General features: G+C 37.0%; 1 protein-coding gene across 3 annotated transcripts in view; it reads right to left on the bottom strand.

The window, feature by feature from the left end:
* Positions 1–14,587, bottom strand: part of LOC113054972 (retinoic acid receptor gamma-A-like) — a 44,929-nt gene extending 30,342 nt beyond the window's left edge. The window contains exons 1-2 of one of the 3 annotated variants that reach the window (XM_026220811.1): positions 14,493–14,587; positions 2,506–2,890 (exon numbers count right to left, since the gene is read on the bottom strand). In XM_026220811.1, the coding sequence (XP_026076596.1) occupies positions 2,506–2,662 (157 nt within the window). In that variant the 5' untranslated portion in view covers positions 2,663–2,890; positions 14,493–14,587. Of the gene's footprint in view, positions 1–2,505; positions 2,891–3,732; positions 3,859–6,699; positions 6,802–14,492 lie in introns of those variants that run through there. The other 2 variants (XM_026220810.1, XM_026220812.1) reach the window with 2 other exon arrangements.
* Between the last annotated feature and the right edge of the window lie 1,850 nt (positions 14,588–16,437).

The raw sequence follows: 16,437 nt of genomic DNA, 5'->3' as shown, positions 1-16,437 counted from the left end.
TGCCATTTGTTTCAACATTTTTTCATAGCACATTCAGTATTTCTGAGACCAGAAGTTCCACTAGATTCCCAACCTCATGTGCAGATGTGTGTGTGTGTGTGTGTGTGTGTGTGTGAGAGAGAGAGAGAGAGTGATAAAGGACGTTTTTTTTTTTTTTGTATGACAGATGCAATCCATTTTGTGCATGTTATGCACATGCTACTATTTGAGTGAGAATGTGAGACTTAAATGTCAGTGATAAGTTGTCCATACTTCCCATAGTATTCAATAATACCATTAAAGAGAGAGAGAGAGACATTTTCCTGTCACACTTATTGACTAATGATGACGTTAAATTAATATATCATATTTGTCCTTTGGGGGCAGTAGAGCTACAGAGGAAGTGTCTTATATTTTAAAGGAATAGTTGAACCAAAATGAAATTTGCTGAATATTGGCTCACTGTGAGGCCACTAAAAATGTAAATGAGTTTATTTTCTCACCTTGAGAGATTTGGAGAAATTCATTTTATCATTAGCTCAGCAATGGATCCTCTCCAGTGAATGGGTGCCGTCAGAATGAGAGTCCAAACAGCTGATCAAAACATTGTAATAATGCACAAGCAATCCACACACCACTCCAGATCATCAGTTCAAAAGTGGAAAAACTTCATGCGTGTAAGAAACAAATCCATCACTGAAAGGTAATAAAAACATCATCAAAACATCATCAAAGTAGTCCATGAGCAGCATCATGAACGCGTTCACAACAGACCCAGAAGAGAAGACAATGCTGAATAAAGTTGTAATTTTAGTTATTTTTGGACCAAAATGTATTTTCGATGCTTCAAAAAATTCTTACTGACCCTCTGATGTCCCATGGACTACTTTGATGATGTTTTTCTTACCTTTCTGGACATGGACAGTTGACCGTACACACAGCTTCAATGGAGGGACTGAGAGCTCTCGGACTAAATCTAAAATATCTTAAACTGTGTTCTGAAGATAAATGGAGGTCTCACGGGTTTGGAACGACATGAGGGTGAGTCATTAATGACATAATTTAGATTTTTGGGTGAATTAACCCTTTAACAATAAACCATTGCTTCTGAATAAAATAGAATAAAACTGTGCAAAGTTTACTAGATTTTTCTCAGTATTCGTCTTACATTTCAGGAAAAAGTAAAGTGGTCTTTAATGTACAGTTAATAGAGTTGCTGTATAATATTTCAGCACTGATGTCATGAGCTGGCAGATATAGTTGAGCATTAAGGTGTCCTTAAGCAAAAACACTTCACTTCAGCGGCTTCCAGACCTACATATTGATTCTCAACCACAGATCTTAACACTTCAGAGTATCCACCATAAGATCCCAAATCATGAAAATAGTTTTGTTTGTACAAATTAATCTATTTAGATTGATTCAGTGATATTTAACTATTTTGTATAAAATCAGCTAATTTAGATGCTACTATTTTAAGATCCATGTTATGTATATCAGTACTGCATGCTTGCAAAGAGTTTGATCATTATTCTCGTCTGCATTGTATACTTTCATAGGTTTCTTGCTCTTATTTCAAGATTAAAATACTCTCTTGTGTACGATTGACTGATCAGCTGTTTAAAGAAGCAGACCGTCCACCCGTCTCTCTTTCTGTGTTTCCACTCATAGAAGAAAGGATAGATTGAGGGACGGATAGATGTTATCTTTTATTAAATGGAGATAATGGAGCATCTGTGTATAATCACACAGGGTAGTTTCAGCTCTGTTGACACAAAACTTTTACTTTTGTTACTTTCTATCACTCGGAAAAAAACAAAATAATAGTTCAGAGATGCGTCTTTCACTCTTTTCTGGCTATAAATGGACAATTGTGTTTATATGCATTCTTCAGAGTGTGTTGTGAATTGTGAATTGTAATTGTAATTTCTTGGTGTGTGAGTGTGCGTGCATGTGTGTGTGTGTGTGTGTGTGTGTGTGTGTGTGCGTGCATGTGCATGTGTGTGTGTGTACACTTCAGATTATTCCAGGAGGTGGTGACTGACATGTGGTCTGTTTGATACAGTGGATGTGCATGTCTGAACACGACCGGCATCGAGAACAAACCCTGAACCACACCAGTGCACAAAACATGAACAAACTCAAAGCACACTTTACTGGTCAAATCTTATATTCTAATATGCTGATTTGCTGCTCAAGAAAATTTTCTATGAATAATGCTGAAAACTGTTTTTGCCGACTAAAAGTGACAGTGAAGGCATTTCTGAATGGTCATGTGACACTGACAACTGAAGTAGTGATGCTGAAAATACAGATTTGCATCAAAAGAATAATGTACTTTATAAAATATGTTCAAATAGAAAACAGCTAACTTAGTTTGTAATAACATTTCACTATTTTTTCTTTAAAATATTAATAATAAGTATTAATAATAATAATAAATTAAGAATGTCATAAGAAAATAACAAAATCTATTAATTCCAGTTATGTTATTCATAAAATCAAGTAATTCTGAAATGTACTTACATAGAGCTGCCATCTCTTTGGGAAGGTCCGCCCCAAAACGTCCAAATAGGCTGCCATTGGCCAGAAGATTGAAGGGGGAGTGATTTCGCATTGAATTGAAGGCAAATGGGAAGAACCCTGTCATATGACTCACAGACCTCTCCCTATTGGTTGCCATTTTGATGAGAGCGGTCCTCCAGTGATCAAAGATTGTCCTATGTTCCTTTCGTTGAGACGGTGAATTACCACTTCTCTATCTATCTTCACTTCACACGTTTTATACAAATAATTCTCTTACTAAGCTCTTTGAAATAATTGTAAATCCATCATAAACATTGCACTGATCTGGAAGGAAGATGATCTCAGCAAGTGATCCAGAATTGATGCTCAATAATCCAACAGATGCCTGCAGAAAAACACAAGAGAGAGAGAGAGAGAGAGAGAGAGAGAGAGAGAAAACAGCATTTAAAACATAAACTGACCCATATGCACTATTATTCGTCTCATTTTTTATTTAGCTGACGCTTTTATCCAAAGCGACTTACAATTGCAACCTATATGAAACAATATGAAACCTATATGCAGTTTTTATGCACGTATATGTACATATAATATAGGAAAACCGACAATTTTATATGTGTCACATATAACTTATATAAAAACCTATAAAAAAACATATATGTTTATATAAGTTATTTCTACGTGGGTGTGTCACGTCACTTAATCAAACTGATGTAACACCATTTGCTTTGGTGAGAACCATTGTAAAATAAATTGAGAGCCAACAAACAGATGAAATGTGGGGGAGAAAAAGAGTGAGTCTCTTGCTGGGGCATTCATTTGAACGGCCTCCAAGCCATGAAGTGATTCCAGGCGATGCCATATGATTTAAATCAGAGACACAGCTCAATAAAGCTGCCTCTGTTCTGCTGCCACATGCCCAGGGTGGAGGGCACCCAGCGCTCACTTACCCCCTCCTTCTGCCTCCATCAGGACTTGATGGAAAGTTCCAGAGCACAAACCCATAAACGGTGAAGCTGACTTTCCATATCTTCATACAGATTACCAATACACATTTTCTTAACCGACACACGTGACATATCTAGCTGTTAATATTTTAAATGTATTATAATCAGGAGTTTCCATTGATTTTATTTTTTTCTTTTGGCAGGTCCAATACCTGGTACCTTTTTGAAATGTATATTTGAATTAAGACATGATTTATTGTGTTCACTCATTTTAACCTACTTCTAAGTAGACTATTCTCTCTTCTGTGTCTTTGTGCCTGTCTCTCTCTTGTAATTGCAGTCTGTTGCTCTGTCAGTCTGTGTTCATTTGGTGCAGGGCTGCAGTAAACTGTTCCACATGTGAGGCCTGTGCAGAACGGCCGTGTTCAGAAAGCATCGACACTTGATCCTGCTCTGACCAAACACACACAAACACAGAACTACATTCAAACACACCTCACCATCCCCTGTACTCTACTGAATGACTTGTACATGACCGCCCGTTTTTAATCTATTAAAGCCCCAAAATTTCCCAAAACTGAATTTCTTCATCCCTCCCTCTTTGACTTGCTGTCCTTTGAAAATCTCCCTTCTTGACATGTTTTCGTCTTCAACGGTTTCATTATCTCATTCAAGATGACAGTTTCCAAGATATTTTCTACAAAGTGATGAGAAGAACAAGAATAAAAAAAGAACAGGATGAAAGAAAACAATAAGGATGTGTTTTAAGAAAAGAAAAGAAAAGAAAAGGAAATAAAGTTATAAGACTTTGCAGTAAAGAGTGTTGTGTGTAAACTGTATTAAGGATATAGAAAATCAAACAGAATCATAATTGAGTAAAAAATTATCAAAATGAGAACAAAAGAGGAAACAAAAGAGGAAAAAGCAAAGGCAGGAATGAAACATTCCTCTCTTGTGCAGTAGTTGCTCAATAATTGGATACACATTGGGCATAAGGAGAAGTCTGGTGTGTGTGTGTGTGTGTGTGTGTGTGTGTGTGTTAGGGGTGAATGAGGCCTTGCAGTATATAAAATGCAATGGTTTTATTTCACCCAGTAAAATGGTGAAATAACAAGCTGCTATACAGGAGAACTGCCTTTACGAGTTAATGACTTGTGAGTAAAGTGTACCCAGCACTCCCCAAGAGTGTGCCATATATTAAATGTATTTATGTGTTCCTGTAGCTCAATTGGTAGAGCATTGTGTTATCAAGCGAAAGGTTGGGGGTTTGAGTCCCCGGGAACACATGATAAGTAAAACTTGATAGCCTGAATGCATCTACTAAATAATTTTAATAAGCGTCTACTAAATCATTTTAATTTAATTTAATTATGTATGTATGTATGTATGTACAGTATTGTTCAAAATAATAGCAGTACAATGTGACTAACCAGAATAATCAAGGTTTTTAGTATATTTTTTATTGCTACGTGGCAAACAAGTTACCAGTAGGTTCAGTAGATTCTCAGAAAACAAACAAGACCCAGCATTCATGATATGAACGCTCTTAAGGCTGTGCAATTGGGCAATTAGTTGAAAGGGGTGTGTTCAAAAAAATAGCAGTGTCTACCTTTGACTGTACAAACTCAAAACTATTTTGTACAAACATTTTTTTTTTCTGAGATTTAGCAATCCTGTGAATCACTAAACTAATATTTAGTTGTATGACCACAGTTTTTTAAAACTGCTTGACATCTGTGTGGCATGGAGTCAACCAACTTGTGGCACCTCTCAGCTGTTATTCCACTCCATGATTCTTTAACAACATTCCACAATTCATTCACATTTCTTGGTTTTGCTTCAGAAACAGCATTTTTGATATCACCCCACAAGTTCTCAATTGGATTAAGGTCTGGAGATTGGGCTGGCCACTCCATAACATTAATTTTGTTGGTTTGGAACCAAGACTTTGCCCGTTTACTAGTGTGTTTTGGGTCATTGTCTTGTTGAAACAACCATTTCAAGGGCATGTCCTCTTCAGCATAGGGCAACATGACCTCTTCAAGTATTTTAACATATGCAAACTGATCCATGATCCCTGGTATGCGATAAATAGGCCCAACACCATAGTAGGAGAAACATGCCCATATCATGATGCTTGCACCTCCATGCTTCACTGTCTTCACTGTGTACTGTGGCTTGAATTCAGAGTTTGAGGGTCGTCTCACAAACTGCCTGTGGCCCTTGGACCCAAAAAGAACAATTTTACTCTCATCAGTCCACAAAATGTTCCTCCATTTCTCTTTAGGCCAGTTGATGTGTTCTTTGGCAAATTGTAACCTCTTCTGCACATGCCTTTTTTTTAACAGAGGGACTTTGCGGGGGATTCTTGAAAATAGATTAGCTTCACACAGACGTCTTCTAACTGTCACAGTACTTACAGGTAACTCCAGACTGTCTTTGATCATCCTGGAGGTGATCATTGGCTGAGCCTTTGCCATTCTGGTTATTCTTCTATCCATTTTGATGGTTGTCTTCCATTTTCTTCCACGTCTCTCTGGTTTTGCTCTCCATTTTAAGGCATTGGAGATCATTTTAGCTGAACAGCCTATCATTTTTTGCACCTCTTTATAGGTTTTCCCCTCTCTAATCAACTTTTTAATCAAAGTACGCTGTTCTTCTGAACAATGTCTTGAACGACCCATTTTCCTCAGCTTTCAAATGCATGTTCAACAAGTGTTGGCTTCATCCTTAAATAGGGGCCACCTGATTCACACCTTTTTCTTCACAAAATTGATGACCTCAGTGATTGAATGCCACACTGCTATTTTTTTGAACACACCCCTTTCAACTAATTCAACTAATTGCCCAATTGCACAGCCTTAAGAGCGTGCATATCATGAATGCTGGGTCTCGTTTGTTTTCTGACAATCTACTGAACCTACTGGTAACTTGTTTGCCACGTAGCAATAAAAAAATATACGAAAAACCTTGATTATTCTGGTTAGTCACATTGTACTGCTATTATTTTGAACAATACTGTATACATTTATTTATTTATTCAAGCAGCATTTCAAGACATTACTTTTATGATATGACATGACATGACATGAAATTTATTTTTCATTTAATGCACACACATGTTGGGACTTTTGTTGATTTTATATTACTAGTCACATTTGTTATATCTTAACTGTAGCCAACCTCTAAAATTAATTAGGTTTGTAAAAAACATGTTTAGCCCTTATATTAAGCCATTTTTACTCACCCTCACTCTTGGAGCAGATTTGGAGAAATAAAGCATTCCATCTCATTCTCACGAATGGATCATCTGCAATGAATGGGTGCCGTCAGAATCCTAACAGCTGATAAAAACATCAGAATAATCAAATTAATGCAATGAAAAATATGTCTAAAATAATCCATAATAATGCTTCCTCCAGTTAAAGTCCAGCCAGATATTTGCACATTTCTCTCCTAATTGAGAATAGATGAGATGAATTCTTTTTATTATGAATTATGGACTCATGAAGTTAAAATGTCTCAATGATAGATGTTTTTTTTTTATTTTTTTATGAATTTTGATGGACTGGAGGGGTGTGGATTATTGTGATGTTTTTATCAGATATTTGGACATTATGACGGCACCCATTAACAGCAGAGCATCCATTCGTGAGAAAGTGATGCAATGCTAAATTTCTCCAAATTAATAAATGTTTTAATGTCCATTACTCATGCTTGGCTTCTAGTTTCTATGTTTCTTCCATCTAACCCATGTCCCTGCCCTCCAGATGGACACATGCTGCAGGGCTGTAGGGTCTGCTCCCTCCTGTGGCCCTCCGCAGGGTGCACACCGTTACACTGTCAACAAAAGCGCCTGTGTGTGCCCTGCCTCAATGCTGCCTTTACAGGACGGGCCGCCTGGCAGGGTTCGCCTGGTCTGGGTCTGCTCTCATTTACCAGCGTGAACAAAGGGGGGGAGGGAGGGGGTACAAAGAAAGGAGGTAATGAGCTAATTCCCACAAAGTTTCTATGATGCAATATTGGGAAACAAAAATCTCAGGTGGGTAACACAAAGACGGGATAAACACAGTCAAATCCAATAAATGTTCCTTAACATTAGGAATATAAGATGTCCACCTCAGTATAACAATACTATGCAGGTCCTATGCAGCACACAGAGCTGTGTGAAACCTGATCTGTTGTAAATGTTGGCATGAGAAATGCCTGTGATGTTCATTTAGATAGAAGATTCTTTGGATAGAAGTATATACTGTAGATGACCAATTGCACGTGTGATGTCCAATGAACTCAACATGACTTTTTATATAATTCATACAAACTATAATTTGTATTTTTTTTTTTTGCAAATGCATGTGGTAACTTCAGTGGCACAGAAATTACACACTTCAGATTTAAGTCTACTATTTTTTAATTTATTTTATTTAAGACATTTTGGCCACAATTAGTGTGTAATGAGAGAGTGGGGAGAAAATGTTAATAGTTTTCCTGGCCAACAAAACACACAATCTGCTATAGACTCATAAACCCATAAAGTGCATGTGTTAATTTAACTTTTGTGGGATATTTTCAGAAAGGAGCCAATATTATGACATTACAACACAATATATGTAACACCCTGGCACAGAATGGCATGAGTTCATCAAAGTAAACTTCTCACATGGAAATATGTTCTGTATTCATGAAATGCTCTCTTTGGATTTGAACAGTGCTGCTTGGGCACAACACCTCAACACTACATGAGTTGTTCATGTTAAACAAGGTCTTTATGTCTCTTTGAATGTAGATTTTTAAAAGCTCTGCCTCTGCACCTGGTCACAGCCATGTGTGACACAAGCTGACTTTGCTCCAGGTTCGAGAGAGCTCGTCTTTGATGCGTGCTAATGAATCGGGTTTGGCACCTTCAGCCAGAGCCCTGCAGTTCCCCAAAGAAACGAAAGGCTGCCACAAACGTCTGGAAAAACATGAACTAAGAGGGAATAATTACATTGCTGAAATATGAGCCATAAATCAAGGTGCCTTGAGGGAGGTTGTGAACTTCAAACCAAAGGAGGTGGTGTATTAAAACACAGACAAGTAAGGCAGGGATTTTCACATACAGCCTTTGGGCTCGCCAAATACAGATGGCCATTATTGAACACAAGCGTGCATCAAAACTGAGAATCAGATTCACATATTTCACAAAATCAGCATGTTTAAATGTCCATGCACACACAGGTGTGAGACAGCTCATGAATGTTCACACAAGTGCATGCACATTTTCGGCTCTATTAACAGCATTTGTATGCTTTAAAGCTTTACATTTTTCACTTACCACTCCATAGCAAAAACGTACAGATGCAGTACAGAGTGTAGTCACTGTTACAATAACTTCAATTTATGAATGTCACTATGTCGTTGACTGTGTAGTAAAAAGTGGTCAGAATATGCATACATTTTCTTAATGGCCTCAGTATTGTATACAGTTATTTGACACTAGTACAGAGCTCTTTTTATAAGTCCTGGCACAGTGAACAGAGTCATCAAAATCAGTCCACCCAAATATGTCACTATTTACTCACCGTCATGTTGTTAAAATTCTTCAAAAAGCATGTTTGCCTTTCCAGTGAAAGTTAATGGGGTCCAAATTAATGGGGATGGAATGGTTTCTTTTGCTTTAAATGAAGAAATGATATCATACAGGTTTGGAACGTCATGATGGTGAGTAAATGGACCTGAATGCAATACATAAAAAGTATGTAAATGCAAGTGCTTCTAGCTCTATCACAAGAGATGCTACAATACAGTAGGTGTCTTCTTCATTCAGCTTCTCATTGCAGAGCAACAGCTTGAAGAGAATCTCTCTGAGCAACTTAGATACATGGTTGATGTTTTTATATAGCTAACTAGGCAGCACTTAATTTTACAGTCCTGTTCCATTTGTAAAATCTACATACTTATTATAGTAATTACAGTAACTACTAACCCTGAACCGCATCTAAACCTAACCTTAACCCATGTGTTTATCTTATATTATCCAGTATTTTCTTAGGCTAAGTACATTATGAGTTCATGTAAGTGCATTCTGTTCTAATTTTTGTTTGCTTAAAAAAGATAATTGTCAGCTTCATCTATCGCTTGACAGACATTAGAGAGTTAATTCTGTGTGCTGTGTGTGAAAGAAAATGCCCCCCCCCCCCCCCCCCCCCCCCCGCCCCCAACACACAAACACACAATTCATCATCAGTCAACTAGACTTGATCATTCTAATTCTGCTGTAATTCCTTAGTTGGGGACAGCCCTAGATTTTTGTTACTATTTGTAAATGCACATAAAGGTACTCTGTACTATTGCATCTGTTCTTCCATAAAAAGTCTCTGACCTGACACTGCAGCACAAACAATTCTGATAATTCTCAGTTTAGAGAAAAAAAAATGTTCAAAATAATCTCCAATTCGAAAACTAGTGAAATTGCTTGTATCATACCAAGTTCTGTCACAATAACAACTCCTTTATATATGAAACACACAATGGTGCCGTTGCGTGGACCAGATTCTGTGGGTTGACCCCAGCATTTAAAAGGTCATGGCTGTAGTCACTTTTTAGTGCCTGAAGCAATGAGTGTGGGTCAGAGGTCACATCTAATTGAGATTGTGGCCAGGTACTAACACACACTCAACACACAGTGAGCTAAATTACATCTTTGTCTACTTCTGTGGATCATGTTTTAGTTAGATGCATTAAGCTCCTGCTCTTTTATTAAAAGGTTGAATTGCTCTACAGAAAAAGAACCTTGAATTTTCAGTCCTGAGTATTCAGAGATATTTAAAATATACTCTAAAAATGAGAACATCCGGACTCTTTTACCTCCTAAGCATGTCATCTGTTATGTCTCAACCCAACACATTTCTCTAATAAACCACATGTAAACTGTTTTTAAAATTCCAAATGATTCGAGTCACTCCCTTTGATCTTTTTGGCATCTCCACCAACTGTGAACTTTTCTTTATTTCTCACCATCTTTCTCACAAATAATCAATCTAAATGCACTGCGGATGTGGCAGCAGTAAAGTATTAACGTGGGCCCGCAACAGTCTTCCAGCGCATGAACACTTCTGCACAACCTCTGCATGAATTATGTAGGTCCTCTCCGTGATTTATATAATCTGCAGTGAACTTCACTATTGTTTTACTTGCTCAGTGTCAGGTGGTACAGAATTTGCTGTGTGAAACAAACAGACTTCAGACGTTAACTCACTCTGATAAAACATAATTATTAGTTACTTACTATTATTATTATTCTATAAAAGTGAAATGTGTTCTTTTTACTTTTTATGGGTTGGGGGGTATGTTAAGGTTGTATTATTACTTTTTATTTTTTTATATAAAACATTGGATGCCTATGCTGCTGATTTAGATAACTAATTAAATGTGTATCTTACGTGACATGGACTGAACTAAAGGAAAGGGGTTGATGGAAGCAGCTCAGACTTGAAAGACAAGCAGAGACAGTAAGAAGTCAAGAGACAGACAGCATTCTCTGCCTGAAGGTACTGTCATTCACAAAATTCTGAGAACAATAAGAACCGGAGGGAGGTGCAGTTAAAACTCTAAATAGAGTGCTCTCTCACTTTCTCTCTCTTTCAGGCACACAAGATACATGACACGGTGCAAATAGGAGCAATGCGTTTAAAGTGCAGCTAGACTAGACAAACAATGCCAGCCTGACAGGTGAGACGAGCACAGCTCAAGACATCGTGCTGACAGATTGCCTGATGAGCTGTAAATCACACATGCATGCTTGTGTACCTCATGAATACACTTAGTTTACAAACTAGTTTAAGGCGTTTTTCAGTATAAATGATCTCCATAGAGCAAACAATTGCTCTGTCCATCATAATTGATGGTGTTTATTTATGAATATGAATGCATTCAATCTCAGCTCAGCCATATGATAATGGTTTCAGGTAATGACTTTCTAATTTTTATTCAGAATGTAAAAGAAATATGTTTAAGAAACATAGTCACACCCTTAATGACGCATAAAGTTCTAAATGAGTCTCCATAAACCAAGTGCATACACACACCCGGGGACCAGTACACAAGCAAACCTCTCTCTCTGAAATATCAATACTTTATTTGACCTTGGTAACCATTAGTGGCTGCATAATCACCATAGTATCTACAATTATTGTTATTACACTGTAAAACGAAAAAAAATAAAAAAATTGTTAAGCTCCTGTTGAGTCTTTTTACTGTGTTTTTTAGTGTACCTATGAATTTTAACACATGACATGCACATACCTGATTTTATATATGTCATATTTGATAATTGACGTATTATGAGATGTGTAATTTTATATAAGACATATTTCAGTTTTCGGTGAACAAAGGTTTTGTTCAGTTAGTTTTGAGCTGGTCTTAATATAAACATGTCTGAAGAGTCCCTCACTCAACTCCTGAAAGTATGTGTTAGCCAAATAAATGCTGACAAAAACCCACGAAATCCAGCATAGTTTAAGCTACGGCAGCACACAGCGCAGCAGGCCGGGGCAAGAACAAGTCTGAGAGCTTAAACCTACTTCATGCTTTTAGGGATCATCAAATATGTGGGCGGCACATGAAATTACAGTGTTCATTCCACATTCTTAAAAATTAAATGTATTAGGATGTTCAGTTCTTCAGATCAGTGTTTGCTCTGTATTCTTTACAGCAACAGTAAAGATGATGATCTAAAGAATAAGTGGAACATACAGTACAAAGTTCTCTGAAGTAAAAACCTAGCTGCAATTGGATCTACAGTAATTGCTATTTTAATTTTTAAGAGCCTAGAGGAAAACTTGAATGGTTAGAGGTTGCTTTTTCAAATCCTGGGAAACTAGAAAGATAGCAAATATGTATTGTCTCATATTCATTCAAATTCCTTAGAAAAAAATAAAAATAGATGCAAAAATCTGACAGACAGATGCAAGATTCTCTGTGTGAACTTCATTTATCCCGCTGTATAGGAGAACCAATTTAAAATGATCTCAATTCTGGTCTTTCCATTGGGAGGTCATCTGAATAAATGGGCATGGAGTAGCTCTTTCCTGGTCTCCCTGAACAAACACACAATATATATTTCCAGTAAGGAAGCAAGAACAATCTTGCTTCCTTACCAACACAAACATTTAATCTCTCACAATATTTAAAACAGCTGATTTTAATATGTCCATTGTATTTGGATAATTACCGTTTAAAATGTTCACATAACCTTCAAAAAGGCTATTGACCAGGTCTCACCTGTCCACTTGTGATATTAACACATCTAATCATCTAAATAAACAAATAAATAACAACCCTATTGAGTTTACTCTTTTGCTGCTGTTGTGTTTGAAAAGGTCATCAAGCAAAGCATGTTTTCTAACTGCAACTACCCAGAAGGATTATGCATGAATCTGTCTGAGCATGTGAGAGTATGATTAGGAATATTGCGTCACTACGGCTACAGTCAAATCAAAACACGACATTTATCAGAAGTCTATTGTTCTGCAGTGGATATAGTCAATGTTTGTGAAGATTAAAGGTATAGTTCCCACAAAAATACAAATTTGATGTTTACTGCTAATCCCCAACAAGGCATCCAAGATGTAGGTGACTTTGTTTCTTCAGTAGAACACAAACAGAGATTTTTACCTCATACCGTTGCAGTCTGTCAGTCATATAATGGAAGTGGATGGGAATCACGGCTTTGAGAGTCAAAAAAACGTACACAAACAAAACCAAATTAAACTCTGCGGCTTGTGACGATACATTGATGTGTAAAAACGTGAAATGATTGGTCTGTGCAAGAAACTAAACAGTATTTATATAGTTTTTCAACTCTGATTCGGCGCAATGTCCAAACTGTCCTGAGCATGTTTTTCTTAACAGAAGGCACCTGATGCGTCTTCTTCTTCTTCTTGCTTTATGTGAGATTGCACGCTTATAAGTGAATTACATCTATCTCTCAAATGACCATTAACACTCCTAATTGAGTTTGTAGATGTGTCAATCATCCATTTGTGAGATAGGTGGTGGTAATGCACTTATAAGTGTGCAATCCACCATAAAGCATGGAGAATAAGAAGACAGATCAGGTGCAGAATGTTGAGAAAAACGCACTCAGGGCGCCCTCAGGACAGTTTAGACATTGTGGTGAATCAGAGGTAAAAAAATATCTCCATTTGTGTTCTAATGAAGAAACAAAGTCACCTACATCTTGGATGCCCTGGGGTTAAGCAGATAAACATCACATTTTAATTTTTGGGTGAACTATTCCTTTAAGAAGAGACAAACTCTTGATTTGATAAGGCTCAAATCAACAGATGACAGTTCTGACCAGATTAAACAAAGTATTTTACACTAGCAACAAATCTCCATGTCTTCAGATTTATTTTCTGACCAGATCTTCTGAAATCCATCCTCAGAACTTGCTCAGTGATACACCATGCAAACAAGTCATATCATCATGACATGGCAAACACACTGTAGAAGGGTATGTATAGTTCTGAGAACTTCAGCAGTCTGTCATTTCCTAGCAGCAGGTTGAAGCCGTTTCTGTTGATTTCATCAATGTCTGAACTTGATGATCTTGATAAGAAGTATTCTGCTGAAGGCCACCAGCACACTTAACTGACATGTAACTGCCAATTTAGCCACACTTAATGACAGATATGTCTCACACACATACACACTCACGCACAGACGCACAACCTAGGCAAATTCATGCAAATGGTCAATGCAAAAAAAAATAAAAATTAATGACTCTTTCTCTTTCATTTCATTTCTACTCTAATCTTGTCTTAAATTCAAACTAATCAACAGAAACTCCAGACTATTACACATACAAACTATACGCAGGAATTTCCTGTACAACACACATTTATTCTTGCTCTAACATGTCTTTCTCTGTCTCTTTCGTTTTTATGAGAAGGACTCTATACTGTTGGGCAAAAGCTATAAATGAAAATAAAACTCTTTTGAAACTTTCTAAACTTATTTCTTTGTCGTCTGTTAAAGCATGGTGGAGATCAGACTTACCTGATTTGATGGATTCTGCTGAGGTCTGCCTTGAAGGCTTGAACCGAGCATATGAGAGCAGCACAGTTGACTTGTATAAGTCAAATGTGTCTCTCTGTGTGACTAAAGAAGTCTGTTGCATTCCGCATTTTCTCTTTCAACACACCCCCCCCCCCTCTCCACCACCACCACTACTCACTCTACCTCCTCATTCGCTCTCTGGCATTTGTGCCCTCCCTCTTTCAATCAAACTTTCTCTGCCATGCATGTCTTCTTTACAGCTGTTGAGCGTACAGTAAAACGCTCCCTGTATTTCTCTCAGAAATCACTGTACTCTTTGATTCATAAATACAGCTTTGGTCATGTGATGTGATAATTCAAATATACATGGCTTTTTTTAGAAACCACAGAATGCCTTTAGGGATGGAAAATCAGGGCCAGAAAGCTTAAGTTTCTCTCTTTTTATGCCCCCTCCACTGGATCTTCTAAACGTTTTCTTGTATAGCATCTATCCAGCCCCCCTCAGTTACCACCCGCCTTCTTCTGGGTGTCAGTTTCTACATCTTATTATCCTTCCATCTCCTTCCACATTTACTAGTCAAACTCCTTGCTCTTATTTTTTTTCTTTCCCCCATAATTATTTTCCCTGTCTGTTCTCATGCCATTATGGTTCCTTTTGTCTATTGTCTTCCTAAAGGTCAGTTATTTTATTCATTCCATGTTTACTACTAGATACTGTAGCTATTGTATCCACCAACACCCCCCACCCCCTCAGTCTTAAAAATAAAGGCTCAAAATAAGGGGTTCTTTTGACTATAATTCTTTTTAGTTTTAGTCAAGTTTTAGTCATCTGATTTGTTTTAATTTTAGTCTTATTTTAGTCGACTAAAATTGCTTGGTATTTTAGTCGACTAAAATTGCTTGGTATTTTAGTCGACTAAAATAAGACTAAAATCAATAACAGATTTACTAGACAATTTTTTACAGCTGGTATAGGAAACAAACTTAACCAAAATATATAAAACACAAATTCAACTTTATTTCAACACAACTGTGTCTTTATTTCGATTCAAAAGCTTTTATGCAGCAACAAACACTGTCATGATAATGTAAACAATAACTAGCTGCCAATTGACCATCAATAAAAAAAAAAAAAAAAGTTAGGTCCAGGACCTTAAAGCTTACAGCTGAGCTGAACAATAAGTGCATTCATTTAAAGTAAATATTTAATAAGTTGGGTGGATAAAAAAAGTAACAAGATTTTATAAGGTATTCATTTGTCTAGCAATATTGTATGTTTTAAATACTACAATATTGCTAGATTAGTATGTATAATGATAGGATTTGAACATTCACGTTTCACATGACTAATATAGAAATATTTGTGATATTGTCAACAAGTAGAACATTATAAAATATAATAAACATTATTATTAATCAAATGTATGTATCATAATATTACGTATTAGTATTGTGCTCTCATCTAACTTGAAGAAGGGGCTATTTTACAGTACTTTTCAGTTCGTAATATTTAATGCTACAACATCTACGCACTGCAGTCTTCCAATTTTGCTTAGCTCAATAAACAAAAGAACATCGTTGTGAAATAATATTTGAGAAAATGTCCGGGTGGCTCGTCTGTAAATGTCTTTTCAAATTGGTTGTGTTCTTGCCACGAATGAGCGCTCCGCGTGCTTTACACTTTGTTTTGTTTTGATCGTCGTCAAACGTGAAGTGAGCTGTGGACATTTTGTCGCTCTTTTAGACATCACCTCTTCGAATGCCGTCTTCCCAGGAGCTCATTTAAAAACTGAAAACCTTCGCTTCACGTCTCAATAAGTCAGGCTCGGATTGGTTCTCTTCTCTCATGCAGTCTCGCCTGTTCCATTTTGCCGGTTCTTTTGTTCATTCCTCGCATCTCTCCCGTCTGCTGATTTGATTTTCGTCACAGTCTATTTTCGTCTCG

Source organism: Carassius auratus, chromosome 36 (assembly GCF_003368295.1).
Source record: "Carassius auratus strain Wakin chromosome 36, ASM336829v1, whole genome shotgun sequence".
Classification (NCBI taxonomy): Eukaryota; Metazoa; Chordata; class Actinopteri; order Cypriniformes; family Cyprinidae; genus Carassius; species Carassius auratus.
This window is presented reverse-complemented; position numbering and strand designations above follow the sequence as displayed.